Genomic DNA, 14,871 nt, shown 5'->3' on the forward strand with positions numbered 1-14,871 from the left:
TGACATTTTACTGGTATTCCTTCAGGAGCGCCTTCCAATAGACTCCAAGGTCACGTGTTGTCTCTGCATTTACACACACGTGACAGGGTCTGCCAGGATGGTTGTGACTGCTGTGTGTGCAATTCTGAAACTCTCCACTGGTGAGAACAGTCTCTCTCCGTTTACTCAGAATTCCTTCCTGCCTCTCTCTGAAGTCTTACAGTTTCCCCGACTGAAATCTGAAGACTTACAGCCCCCCAAAGGGTGACCCTGTATGAGGCTCCGTCTGCTTTCCAGAGTGCGTGTGTGCGTGGTTGCTCCAGTCGTGTCCAACACTTTGCAACCCCATGGACTGTAGCCCGTCAGGCTCCCCTGTCCATGGGATTCTCCAGGCAAGAATACTCGAGTGGGTTGCCATGCCCTCCTCCAAGGGATCTTCCCAAGCCAAGGATCGAACCCATGTCTCTTGCATTGGCAGGTGGGTTCTTCACCACTTGTATCATTTGTGTAAAAATAAAATATCTTTATAAAAGTCAGTCTTTTCTCTCTGTTGCTGACCTAAAAAATCCAACTGACCCTATGCTGATTCAGTATCTGGTGACCCTGCTATGTGCTGTAATTCATTTTTGATGATTTTCAGATGCTCCATGTACAATCATGCAGTCTGCAGAGACTTTTATTACGTTTTCTTACTGTGTGATTCTTCCTGCCTTCCTACGCTGGCTAGGGCCAGCAGCACAACTGTGCAGAATCTGCCCGCTACCCTCTGGGGCCCAGCTTCCTGACCCGCAGCTCCAGAGCCACCAGCCAGCACAGGCTATCCAGTGCCCTTGCCAGCATGTGTGGCCATGACGTGAAGGAGAGAGTCCTGGGCAACACCACCAGAAAGTGGGGACCCCCATCCTTGCTCATCTCCCCTTCACAAGCCCAAACTCACGTTTCTTCCACCCAGACCCCCACTCTGGACATAAGAGCACCCTAACAGCTGGGACTACGAGACCAGAGACCAGGAACCAGCGCCCTCACAGAGCCAGAACATGATTGCTACCTGAGAGAAAGAACTCCCACCACACTTCAGCGTCTTTTAAGACAGTTGGCATCATTCAGATTCAGACAATGCTGATGCCAGGCATCCTCGTCTGACTCTTCGTCATAGAAGGGAAGGTTCTGCCATTTTACTACTAAGCGTGAGGTCAGCTGTTTTTCTGGACACCCTATAGCAAGTTAAAGAAGTTCCCTTCTGCTTTTGGTTTGCTATGAGTGTTTTTAAAAATCACAAATGGATGTTGACCATTATTAAATGTCATCTCTGCATCTTTTGATGTGTGATTTTTCTCCTTTAATCTGTTAAACGGAGGAATTTCACTAATTGATATTTCTAATGTCAGACACTAAGCATTCTTGGAATAAACCCAGTTGGCCATGATGGGTTTTATCCTTTCTCTGGATTGCTATGTAACTTGATCATGTTTTGTCTAGGATATTTGCATCCGTGCTTGTAATTTTCTTCTCCCATGCTCTTCCTGCTGAGTTTTGGTGCGTTAGCAAGAGTTGTCCTTTTTTTAATTTCCTAGAAGAGTTCTGTTAGATTAGAATCATGCCCTTTTGACTGGCTGGTGAAGCTTGCCATGAAGCCATGCACGTTGATGTTTTCTTGGTGGAAAGATTTTCTTTCTGATCCAATTTCTTTTTTCCCCTTTTTAAAAATAGCTTTATTGAGATATAATTCGCCTACCATAAAACTTGCCCATTTAAAGTATACAATTCAACATTTGTAGGACATTTGCAAATATGTGCAAACACCACGATGTCAATTTTAGGATGTTTTCATTGTTTTAAAAAGAAACTCTATAGGATTTTCCTGGTGGTCTAGTGGCTGGGAATCCTCCTACAATGCCGAGGACACAGGTTCAATCCCAGGTCCGGAAGATTCCACATGCCATAGAGCACCTCAGCTGATGTACCCCAAATACTGAAGCCCGAGTGCCCTAGAGCCTGTGCCTGCCACAAGAGAGGCTGCCGCAATGAGATCCACGTGCACGGCAATGCGAGAGTAGCCCCTGCTGACCACAACCACAGACAGCCCATGCAAAGCAAGGAAGACTCAGTACAGCCCAAAATAATATGCACATAATAAAGGTATTTTTTAAAAGAAGAAACTCCATAATGTACTCTTCAGCTATCAACTCCCTATCCCCCTCTCCCATCTCCTGGCAACCACTAATCTACCTTCATGTCTCTGTGGTCTGCCCGATCTGGACATTTCCTAAAAATACAATCAAACAACGTGTGGCCTTTTGTGACTGGCTTCCTTCACTTATCACAATGTTTCAAGGTCCATCCGTCCTGTAGCACATTAACAGTATCCCATTGTATGGATATATGACATTCTATTTTCCTGCTCCTCAAATGATGGACTTGTGAGCTGTTCGCTCTTTAGCTATTGTTCATAATGCCATTATGACCATTCAAGTACACATCTTCTCAAGAGTACGTGTTTTCATTTCTCAGGAGTATGCGCCCAGGAACTGCAGGGTCATAGAGCAATTCCAGGTTCAATCGTTTGAGGAACGGTCAGGTTGTTTTCCAATCCCAATGACCCAATTTTTTTGCTTACTATAACATTAGTCAATATTTCAAAGTCTTGAATCTGTTTCTGTTACTTTTTTTGTTTTCTCCATTTCCTCTGCATTTGCATCTTTATCAGCATGGAACTGCTCATTACATTCCCTTGTTTTTGCTTGCAGAATCCGTGATGATGTTCCCGTCGCCAGACCCTAGCACTCTGAGCCTCCTCTTCACTGGGTTAGTCCCCTCAGATGCTTCTAAGACCTTCGTCCTAAAAAGGGATCTGTTCATCTGTCGTGTACATTTGTCAATTTCTGCACTACTTTTTCTCTCAATTTACCTTTTTTCCCTCACTTTGGTGATGGGCACTTGCTGAGTCCTTTCAAGTGTCTTTCCACTTCTAAAATATGCATTTAAGTTACCACTATGGCAGCTTCAGGTCACCAGACAGCCCTTCCAGTGACCAGTACTGAGCCTGAGTCACAGCACATTCTTCCCTCTCTCATTTCCCTCTTTCCCTTACGGCCCATTAAGCTGCTGCGTTCTCCCCCATCCTCTCATGTTCCCTACCCTGACATCATGTATCTCTTACCCAGAGCCCATAATGAGACTAAGGACCTTACCACAACACCAGTCACCTAAGCCTTATGCCTGGAGCGTTTCGTCCATTGGGGTCCTGGGGTCTGTTTATCCTTTCTGCTGGCCATGCCTCTTCCATCCCTTTTCACCTCCTCTCTCGCCTTCTTTTGGGTTATTTTTATTACCCTGCTTTTCCTTCTGTTAACCCGAAGTCATATTTCCATTATCTTCATGGTTACCCTCAAAATTACAACTTGAGTCTGTAAGTTACCCAAGTTCCATGCTGGTCAGGACTGCCCCCTTCTCAGTAACATGAGCCCTGAGTCAGTCTTGTTGACTCCCTGGAATTATATGCTGTTGGGTATATGTTAGTTCTACATGGAGGACCCAACAGGAAGCTGTTCAGTGCTCCCTTATCCCTTCCTTCTTTTTGACTTTCTCTGTGCTCTTCCTTCCTTCCTATGTCTGGAACACGCAGGGTCACTTCCCATGCCTAAACTTCACTGTCAATGTTTCCTTCAGAGCAACTCTCAATTTGCCTGAAAATGTCTTTATTTCACCGTCATTTTACAGCAATCTTCACCGAGCGTGGAGCTCTTGGCTGGCAGTCGTTTTCTTTTCACGCACCAAGTGGATGGTCCCACCGTCTTCTGGTTTTGCTCTCAGTTCTGAAGTCAGCTGTCAGCCTGATAATCCTTGGAAGGTGATCTATCTTTTGTTTTTGGAGACTGCTTTCGTGTTTTGCAGTTGCAATCTGTTACGCGATGGCATGATTTTTTTTTTTTCTGCTTAGAAAGACACTGGGCCTCTTGAATCTTCTTAATTGTTCCGATCAGTTTCAGAAAATTTTCAGCCATTCTCTCCAGACCTCACCCTGTCCATCTCCCCTTCTCCTCTACTTCTGGGCCTCTGCTGGAGCGAGCAGGACCTCCTCACCGTGTCCCCAGGTTTCTCATCCTCTGTGGCTGCATACCTGCCTTCCCATGCCACACTCTGTGTAATTTCCTCTTGACCTATCTTACAATTTTCTAATTCTCTTCAACTGTTTCTAACCTGCTTTCAAATCAGTCTATTACTTAAGTTTTTCCCCAGTTCTCTTTGGTTTTCCCAAACTTGCTGGGTCAGTTTTTGTGGCTTCTCATTCCTTACAGATATCCCTAGCTTATCTTGCTCCTGAAAGCACAGTGAGAATTGTTTTATTCAGTGTGGGATGCTCTGTTTACTGGTCTGCTGCCATCAATTCCACAAGTCCCTGGCTGCATTTCCTCACACACCAAGTTATCTCTGTCCATATGCTGGTCACCATATTTGGGAACTGTCTGTAGGAATAACCTGAAGCAGAGGGTAAAGGTGCCCGAAATTCGCACTGGCCTGCAACTTCAGAATGTGCCTTATTTGGAATAAGGGTCTTTGAGGAAGTAATCAAAGTAAGAATCTTGAGACCAGATCATCCTGGACCAGGTCCCACATTGCTGAGGGCCCACCCTCCAAACCCAACCAGCTCTGCAGAGACCCCCACTCCAGCCCTGGGGAAGCAGGAAAGAACCTAGAACAGACAGAGCCAAGCTGGGGATGACCAACACCCTCTGGATCAGGCCTGAGGCTGGCATGCCAGACTATGCCCTGGAAACTACCAGGCCAGTCCCTCTGAGCACCCTACCGGTCACACATCCCCACATCTGCCCTCCAGGGCAGCCAGGTGGCAGGATGGACACCGTTGGAAGAGGGGGTGTGCAGGTTCGGCCCCTGCGGGCACTGGGGCCACCCTGGTCCTACACCGCTCAGCCCCTAGAACACCTCACCCCTGCCCATTCATGGCTGGGGGGTGGGGGGCACAGACTTTGATTGCCCTTCCTCCTGCCAACAGGCCCAGCCACCCCAAGGGCCACCCTGCCCGCAAACCTAGCTCCTGGGGCATAGGGAGCTTAGACCCTGGGCTGGGCGGACGGAAGGAGAGCAGGCCAGAGTTCCAGAAGCCACAGCGCCCTGCCAAGGAAACCTCAGCCCCACCAGACAGCGTTTAATTTCTGTGTGAATCAAATTCAAAACAAATTCCAGTGCTGAGAACCGGTTCTGAGATTAACCCTCCATCTACCCGTGGCCTGCCGCCTCCCACCCAAGCATGTGGGGGTGGACACAGACCCCACCAGAGCCCGGGATCCCCGAGAGTGCCACCCTCACTTGATGCCCTGCTAAGGGACAGGGGTGAGCAGCACGGGACGGAAGCCCCCTGTGTACAGGCCACGCTGTGACAGGGACTTCGTGTCCATGACGGCTGTCACCTCTGTCAGCTGAGAGAAGCTCCAGGCCCCGATTTCCCCGTCTCAGGGGGCCCTAGCATTCCAGGGCACAAAGAGCTCTTGGTCGGTCCCCAGCATCATCACCGAACGGCTACTCCAGGGAACTGCCTGGCCCCGCTGGGTGTCGGCTGGCAGACCCAGGGCTCGGCACACCCCGCTACCTGGGACCCGGAGCACCGCCCACCAGGCCTGGCATCCACCAGCCTCACAGAAATGCCCCCACCCACACTTGGCTCCTGAAGTGAGCAGAACTAGTGGGACCCCCCCACCACTACCAGACTGTAAGGGTCACCAGATACCTGTGCCCTTTCCAGACTAGGATGATGGAGCCCACCCTGGAGAGCGGCCCCCAGGAGAGAGACTAAGGCTGCCTGCACCCCCTGGTCACTGCCTGCCGCAAGAAGATGGGCTACAGTGGCTTCATGCAGGGACTGGAGGGGCCAGCCCACCTCTGTGCCCTGCTCACCACATCCCCAGGCCTCAGAGACGGCTGTGGACTCACGGTGGGGTTGCCACAAAGCACAGGGGAGACTCAGGGCAGGTGCTTGGAGAATCACAGGGCGCCCCCACCCCACCATTCCCAGCATCGACGCGATGACCGGGTTCCTTCCCGGAGTTGGCCTCCCAGGGGCCCAGCACCACGCCAGACACAAAGGAAGGATGCTGGGACAGCCGTCATCAACACCCCGCCCTGGGGTGGCCTGGGGCAGCCGCTGCTGCTCGCTCTGTCCCAGCGGAAGCCAGGCTGCTGTGCTCTGGTCTGGGAGCCCCTGGCGGCCTCTGCTCCTGGGCCAGACCACTTCCCTGGCCACGTCTACCTCAGGTATCGCTAAGAAAAACAAACGCAGCTTGAGGCTTGCCTTTTTCCATTCCCTCGTCCGGCTGCTGGTCTCGAGGTACAGGGCCTGCCAGCTGGGCGGCCGGGTTTCCTCCTGTGGCTAGGGGCGCCAGGCCAGCCAGGAACCTCACTGGGAGGAGCAGGGGAGCATGGCGGACTGTGCCTGCAGGTCACGGAGCCAGATGGCCAGCAAACCACCCAGGTCGACAGTGTCCAGAGTGGGGCTGTCCTCCTCTGGAGACCCTGGCCCAACCCACGAATGTCCCTTAATCATTAGCCCCGGCAGGAAAACAGGCTGGTCATCACCCAGACCGTGCTACCAAGCCCCACTCCACATACCTGCTCAGACCTGCTATGCAACCTGGACAACCACAGGCCCCCACCTCCCCAACCCTTGCTCAACAGGACTTTCAGCTTCCCTTCTGCCCCCTGGGAGCTGCAACAGAGCCCTCTGCCCTCAGCACAGCACTCACAAAGCCTCTGTCCAACATTCAGGACTCAGTGCCTCAAGTCTGCGACACCCAGCCCACCACCCGTGTACTGAAGGCATAGTGTGGTCCAGCCAGCAGTATGGGTACAGCGTGGTGGAGGTCGGGTGAGCGGAGAGCTAGGCCACCTGGTGAACGAGCACCTCAGACCCCACCCCAGACTCCTGGGTGCAGAGACAGGAAGCGGAAGGGACACAGGCTCCCCCATAGGACTTAGAAGAGCCAGCCCAGTGCAGTTTGGAGAAGACACCAAAAGGGACCTACACCACAGGTAAAGGGTGATACTGCTGGGCTGTCCTGCGGCTTCCTGAAAGAGGCAACAGCCGAGGCAACCCCGGAGGATGGGCAGGCCCGTGAGGACAGCCCTGCTCCGCACCCAGGAGGCAGGGACCTGGCCTCACTCACTTCCCCGCCAACTGTGCCTCCTCTGAAACCTCCTGCAGCCTGCTCAGCCAGGGTGGGCATTGCAGGGGCACCCCTACCACTGGGACAATCCACAATGGGAGCCTGGTGCCCCCCAGGCTGGGATTAAGGGGACTGAGTGCCAGCCCTGCTGACAAGAAAGGAAAGCCAAGCCAGGCCCCGTCTCAGCTCATCACTCTGCCCCAAATTCAGGGTCCACAGCCCCCCAGGAGGAATCGTGTGCACGCGTGCTTTTCCAGGAAAAAAAATACCCTCACATTTCTATTGTCCTTGATACCACAAGGGGTGGGCAGAGGGCACCAGCCTCAGTCTGGGGCCACCCTGGGAGCTGAGCAGGATCATGCTAGTGCTGTGGCCCGGGACTCAGGTCCTGGACCACAGTGGCGAGGACAGGGTGAGATTAGGCCAGCTGTCCTCCCGTCCAGACGGCCGCCGGCTGTGGTGGGACACCTGCTCACACAGCTGAGGGGAGCCAGATGGCGGCGGCTTCCTCCTCACCTCAGGCCCCACCGGGAGGCTTCGGACCCCTCCGCCTGTGCACATGGGCTCCCAGCCCCGAGGCCCAGGCCTGCCCTGATGCTCCCACCTGCTTCTGTGTTAGGGGGCCAGGGCAGAGCCCCCACGAGCCTACAGAAGGGGACAGTGAGGGAGGAATGGGCCAGTGGTTTGGGAGCCCACAGACCCCCAGAGCAGACTAGACAGGAGAAGGAGGACTCTGGAGACGAGAGAGGCAACAGGCGGTCAGCCCACCAAGGGATTCCCTCGGCCGCCCCCACCTGCTCTTTCCACCTGCCTCCCCACGTCCGCCCCGCATCCAAAGTCTGGGGAACCAGAACGCCTGGTCCCTCTGCTGGCCACGGAGGTCCGAGACCACAAGTCCAGAAAGAATCTCCCTTCCTCTGCAGGCAGGAAGCCCGGCCCGTCCACCACATCCCTCCTTCCGCTCCTGTCCCTGGAAGCCCTCCCCACGTCGCCAGGCCTTTCCAGCAGCCTGCTGCCTCCACCCCCAGCCCTCATCACCCGCTATCCTGGCTATTTGTAATGCCTTCTTTGGGGAAGTGTCTATTCTGCTTCTTTGCCTAATTTTTGGCTCAGTTGTTTGTTTACCTGTTGAGTTGTAAGAGCTCCTTTATGAAAGGGTAAGAGACAGCATGCTGCCTCACAGGTCAAGAAAACAGGTTCTCCTCGGTCCCAGAACAGATCTAGAACGCTTAAAGTAACCCACAGGGTGACTTTCAAGGGGCGCAGGCAATCTCTCTGCCAGCCCCTCAGCTGCCCTGGACCCTGTGGACAGGGTGCCATCACCTGAGCCTCAGCTCACAGTGGAGCCAACTCTCTCCTGACCCTCGGAAGCACACTGCTCCCTGTGGTCTCTCCCCAGAGACCACTTGCCTCGAGGCCTTCTTTAGGCGTGTCTGTCCTGAGGTGGGTCTCTGTGGGTAGCACGTGCCCTGCCACCCAAGCCCACGTGACTCTCCAGATTCCTACTTACCTTATGGCACCACCACTCCTGGCCAGGGAATCACCTGGGACACCTCTCACTCTGCCAGCCCCTCCATAACCCCCATGGACTCTGGGTCTCCCAAGCCCCCCACATAGACCCCCCAGCCCCTAGGAGGGCTGTTTCATTCTCTCAGAGGGCCTCCACCTTACCCACTGCCCAATCACTGGTTCACTACACAGCCTCATCATTCTACCGTCAGGCCGGCTCCTCCTGCCCTGGAAACCTTCTCTCCTTTCTACTCCAGGGACCAGCTGGAAGCCTCTCCTTGAAGCAGCCAGCAGGCATGTGGCTGAACCCCCAGGTGAACCCAATGCTCAGTATTCAGAGAAGCAGAGGAGGTTGACCCTCCCTGACCCACATTCAGAGACCACTCCCACCCCACGACAGCAGCCCCTAAGCACAGTGCCAGGGCCCCCAGCTAGCCCCAGTCTGTGGCAAAGCCCTAATCCCACACCGGACCCCAGCAAAGGAACCTTCACCCCGGCCCACACAGTCCACTGGGGCCAAGCAGGAAGACCTGCTGTGACGGCCCATGGATGCAAATCCTTTATGAAAGGGTGAGAGGCAGCATGCTGGTTCACAGGTCAAGAAAACGGGTTCTCCTCAATCCAAGAAGAGATCTAGAGCATTTAAAGAGCTCTTATATCTCAACAGAAAGACAAACAACTATGCTAAAAATTAGGCAAAGAAACTGAATAGACGTTTCCCCAAAGTAGACACTGCAAATAGCCGCTATGCACGTGAAAAGATGCTCAATATCACAAGCTCAATATCACAAGGGAAAAGATGCTCAATATCACAAGGGAAGTGTTAGTCCCTCAGTCGTGTCTGACTCTTTGCAACCCCGTGGACTATAGCCCGCCAGGCTCCTCTGTCCATGGAATTCTCCAGGCAAGAATACTGGAGTAAGTAGCCATTCCCTTACTCCAGGGGATCCTCCCAACCCAGGAATTGAACCTGGGTCTCCGGCATTGCAGGCAGATTCTTTACCCTCTGAAACACTGTGGAAGCCAGTCATCAGGAAAATGTGAATGAAAACTACAATGAGATACTACCTCAAGTCTATCAGGATGGCCAGAATTTTAAAAAAAAATGTTTTTTTAAAATCAGAGAATTAAGCATTGGCGAGGATGTGGAGAAATTGGAACCCTCATGCATTACTGGTGGGAATGTAAAATGATGCTGTGGAAAAAAGATTTTGGTGGTTCCTCAAAAAGTTAAACACAGCATTACTATATGATCCAACAATTCTACTTTTAGGTATATACCCAAAAAAAACTAAAAACATACGTCACAAAAAAAATCTGTAAACCAATTTTCACGGGAGCATTATCCACAATACCCCAAAAGTTGCAACTACCCAAGTACCTATCAACAGATGAATAGATGGAAGAGAGCTGTCATATGCCCATCCAGTCGAATATTATTTAGTCACAAAAAGGAATGATACACTGAATCATCCCACAAATGTGAATAAACCTTAAAAACTGTATGCTCAGTGAAAAAAGCCAGATGCGAAAAGCCACATACAGTATGATTCCGTTTATATGAAATGTCCAGAACAGGCAAATCCACAGAAACAGAAAGTGGATTAGTGGTTGCCAGGGGCTGGGGGAGGGGGAGGGGGATATAAGGTTTCTGGGGTGATGAAAATGTTCTGGAATTAGATAGCAGTGTTGGTTGCACAGCCTTGTGGATGTATTAAAAACCACTGAACTGTACGCATCAACTAATAAATAGAGAGGATGTGAGTTACATCTCAATAACAAAAAGCACTTGCCCCCCATTCGCAACAGTCCAGAGCCCCTCAGCTGCCAATTAAATTGACCGCCAGCACCTCTCATAGACTAGGGAAGCCCTCAATGCCATGCCTGTGCTGCCTCATCCATGCAGGCCTCCAGGCTGCCTGGAGCAGAAAGTTGGGACAAACCCACAGACCTCACAGCAGTGCCCTGCTCCCCCTCGGTACCCTGCAAATGCTTCCAGTATAACGTGGAATGCTGAGGCCAACACCTGGAGGAGCCTCAGCGCTCACTGTGCCCCTTCTTGCTTCCTTTGAAGATTAATCACCTTGGAAGCCTCAGGCCTCCACTCGCCTGGGCAGCTCCTGGATGCCTGTCTCGCAGCTTCCCTAGGGGCCTCTGCTGGGGGCTGGCTCAGCACATGGGATCTCTAAGAAAAAGGCAGTAAAGTGCCAGGGACCCCAGGCAATGCTTTGCCTGGCACAGATCCCCAAATCCCAGCCCCAACCCCTAACTCCAGGCTCAGAGAAGCACAAGGGTGGCTTGCCCCAGGGTCTGGGGCATCCCTTCCTGGGCAGCTTTACCTGCCCACCCTTTACCTCCATATTCTCACCTGAGGATAACACCAAGAGAGAAGCTGAGCACCAGAGAGCCCACCCAGGTCTATGGAGTGGGACAGAGTGGCAGGGGGAGCGGGGGGAGGTCGGTGGCAGGGAGGGGTATCCAAGTTTATATCTCAAACTTGCCACAAGCCCCTGGGACAGCCTCTTCCTGCTTAGAGCCAGGCTCCACTTCCTTCCAAGAGGGTATCAGGCCAAGCTGTCTAGGCCCCCAGAGCACAGACATCTCGGTAGCCCCAGGAGAATCAGATGGAAACACCACCTGCTAATCACGCCAAAAAGCAGGGTCAGGCCTGGCAGGAAGAGAGAGGAGCCCCTTTTCCGTGGCAGGCAGATGACCTGCAGGGCCCTGCCTGGTGGCCAGAGGCTGAGGAGGACAGCAGAGGCAGGGCGGCTTGGGTTGCAGGCCGAGGGGGGTGGGGGGGCAGGGCAGGGAGGGCTCCCACCGCCCACGTGATCCTCCCCCAGGCCAGCCTCTCCGGGTTTCTGGGCTGTAACTGGAGCTGCCCTGCCTGTGCGCCTCTGTGCCAGGCAGAGCTTTCAGAGTGGGGGAAGGGAGAAGAGGGCTGGATCCCAGCTCCTTCCCTGGTTCCCTCCGTACTCGGGGTGGGGAGGGGAGCCCCAGCACAAGGCACAGGGAGGCCCCCTGGCTCTGGCCCAGCCCTGCCTGGCCCTGCCTGGCTTGGGCCATCTCCTCCTCCCCCTACCCTCTGGCTCCTGTCCCTTCACTAGGCCAGGAGAAAAAGCCCCAGACCCAGGTTCAGCTGCTCACTGCCGGCCAGAGGCTGGGTCTTTACGCCCTGTGCTATCCTGAGTGGACTCCAGCACCAGGTCCCTTCCCTCCTTTGCCTGCTCAGCTGGCTCAGAGCCTGCCACCCTCCAGGACTTTCACCCACCAAGCTGAGTCTTGTCTCTCTTGCTTGGTGTGGAGGAGACAGAGGGAGTACCCTCCAGCAGAGCAAGCACAACTTCTTCCTCTGGGGCAGTCTTCCATGGAGCAGGACTTGAGAAGCCCACTTGAGGTGACCTTTGGGATTAAAGAGCGGGGCCAAAAGGGCTAGCTGGAGAAGCTGCAGGGGCGCCAAGCCCTCTCAACTTGCCACACAGCCCCTGGGGGTTATTCTCTTCAAGGCAGCCAAGGAGACTTCCCTGGAGATACAAAGCGCAGAGAAAACAGGGAGAAAGAGAGGGATGCTGCAGGGGTGGGGGGTAAAGGATGGGAGCCAGGACCCTGGAAACCACCCTGTGGATCCGATCTTCCCTGAGAGTAAAAGCTGGCAGCAGGGACTCCGCGCAGAGCACAGAGTGGCGCAGACGAGCCCAGGGTGTGTCTGAAGCCTGGTGAGCAGACCCACGGCTGCGCCTGGACAGCGCAAAGGCACAGCTGGCTGACAGGCCATCGTGACTCACCGTGGACCTGCAGCCAGACAGCCAGCCTCTGACCCTCCCTCTGCCCGAGAGGGTGAGGCAAAGGCTGCACAGATGGCATGCAGGGGCGTGCCAGCCTCTGCACAGCCTGAGCCCCAGGCAGGCCAAACTCACAGCCACAGCCCTGGCTTCGGGGTGGGGTCTCCAGGGTAAGAAGACAAGGAGCTGACCCTGGGAGACAACCCAGGAGAAGGGAACAGGAGAAGTGGGCGGGGGGAGAAAAACACAAAGGGAAAGTTTCCCATGAAAATATTTTATTTTCTTTGAGAACAGGATACACCTGCAGGGCTTCTCGCCCAGTCTGCCTCTCCCCGCCCTGGCAGTGCCACATTTCTGGGCCAACGGGGCCCTCTGCCGGCCAGGCCGCTGCGCGCCGCGCCTGGTCCACGGGAGAGGGAACAGGTGACAACGGGCGCAGGGCGGCAGCCCGGGACGGGCATAAGGCACCCCGGACGGGGTCTGGGCGGGACTCGAGGGTGGCCTCAGCTCCAGGAGTGGCACGGGGGAGGGAGGTGGAGCGGCTGGGGAGGGCCGGAGGGCTGTCTACACGACGCCACACAAACCTCGGGGGCCCATCTGCAGAGTACAGCGAGGGTCCCCAGAGCCCGCCTGGCAGGACATCCCAGATCTGGGAGCGAGGAACCAGGAAGGGCAGGAAAGAACGATGGGGAGAGACGAGCCAAAACCACAAAAACTGCTGCTGCGGAGAAGCGCGCGGGGCAGCGACCCGGGAGGCGGCTGGAGGCAGCATTCACAGCCCGCCCGGGCCCGGCGCACCAGAGAGGTCCCACAGACGCGCTCCCGCGGGTCGCGGCCCGAGCGAACGTCAGAAGCAAAGCTCAAGAAAAATAAAATTCCTCCAGCCTGGAGTTTTTTCCCCCTTTGGGGCTCAGTGCAAGGAACATCTGGATTTTGTACGTATTTTTTTGTTGTTGTTAAATTAACTTCTCGGGGAGAGAAAGGAGGGGGAAACTGCAAGGCGGGTGGGTGTGCAGGGGCCAGGGAGGCTCCAGACGTTTGGCTAGAAATCCCAGCCAAAGGCAGCCGATAACCAGAGCTTGGTCCCGCAGCTGCAGGGAGCCTCGCGCACGGCCGCGGGCGCGGCCACAGGGACTACGGCTCCAGGGTCACGAAGGACCGGGGCCTCACGCCAGCCAGTCGGGCACGCCGGCCCCTCTCCGTGAGCCGTGCCACAGGGACACCGACTCCCGAACCCAGCGACGCGGGCGCCGCAAACAAACAGCTCCAGGCAACCCGGCGCCCCTCGCTAGCCCGGGCACCGCGCCCCGCGCACCTGGATCGCCCCCGCCCTCGCGCCCGCGCCGGCCTCGGGCCCGGCCCGCCCGCCCCGCCCGCCGGGCCGCCGAGGCACCTACCCGAAGTAGGCGGCCGAGGGGCGCAGCGCGGCGAGCAGCAGCGTCAGCGCGAAGGCCGCGGCCAGCCAGCGCGCCAGCAGGGGCCCATCCAGCATCTTGCCGCGCCGCGGCGGCTGACCATCGCGCTCCCGGCCCCGCGCTGGGCGCCCCGCGGCCGCCGCCCTCTTATAGCGCCCGGAGCGCCAGGCCGGGGGCGGGGCGCCGGCCAGCTGGCCCGGCCCCGCCCGCGCCCGGGGAGGGGTCACGCCGGCGCCGGGGGCGGGCCGAAATCCGAGCCAGCGCACCGCCCAGCCCTGGTGCCTCCGGGCCACTCGGGTCTCAGGGCGCGCCTCGCGCGTGGGAAGCGAGGCACGCGAGGGGCGGGTGGGAACCGGGGCGGCCGGAAGGGGCGGGGGCGGGAGCGCGGCGGGGGCCCGGGGAAGGGAACAAGCCCCCGAGCGGCTGTGGGCGTGGGTGGAGCCAAGTCGGAGTGTTGGTGGCCTGGGGCAAGACGGCGAGGCTGGCGCTGGGCGGCTAGCCGGGTGGGAGCGAGCGAGTGGGAACGCCGGGGGAATCTGGAAGTGGGAGGTTTGGTGCAGCTGCGGGGGCGGGGTGTGACCTGGGGCGGGGCCGGGGCGGAGCTCTTGGCCGGCACTCAAGCGGGTGGTGCCGCGGGGGACTCGGGTGTCAGCCCGGAGCTGGAGCAAGCTTGTCGGCTCCCAGAGGAGTTTGCGTGAAAGGGGAGACAAGCCAGCAGGTGATGCCCCTGCCTTTGCCAGGCCAGACGGGCGCTGCTCTCTGGTTTGTTGTCTTGGGAATGAGGCGCCCTGATCAGGGATGGTGCGGCCAGATCGATCGACCTTTGGGGACCTCTGTCTCCCTGTTCTTAAATCGAAGGAGGAGCTGACTGAGGTCACTGCCAGCGCTGATCCTCGGGTGACCTCCTTCTCAGAACCTCCACCGTGAGGACTGGACGAAGGGGGCTTGGCATGGGTAGAGGCTGCCAGGGACAGGGAGGAGAGACGATGCAGTCACTGCTGAAGTAAG

The 14,871-nt window shown here is 56.0% G+C and overlaps 1 protein-coding gene across 1 annotated transcript in view; it reads right to left on the reverse strand.

Annotated features, from left to right (window-relative positions):
• The window catches only part of WNT9A (Wnt family member 9A), a 29,730-nt gene extending 15,710 nt beyond the window's left edge, over positions 1 to 14,020 (reverse strand). The window contains exon 1 of the mRNA XM_070373439.1: positions 13,846 to 14,020. Within this exon, the coding sequence (XP_070229540.1) occupies positions 13,846 to 13,940 (95 nt within the window). The 5' untranslated portion in view covers positions 13,941 to 14,020. The remainder of the gene's footprint in view (positions 1 to 13,845) is intronic.
• Between the last annotated feature and the right edge of the window lie 851 nt (positions 14,021 to 14,871).

The sequence above is a fragment of the Bos mutus genome, chromosome 7, assembly GCF_027580195.1.
Source record: "Bos mutus isolate GX-2022 chromosome 7, NWIPB_WYAK_1.1, whole genome shotgun sequence".
In the NCBI taxonomy this organism is placed as follows: domain Eukaryota; kingdom Metazoa; phylum Chordata; class Mammalia; order Artiodactyla; family Bovidae; genus Bos; species Bos mutus.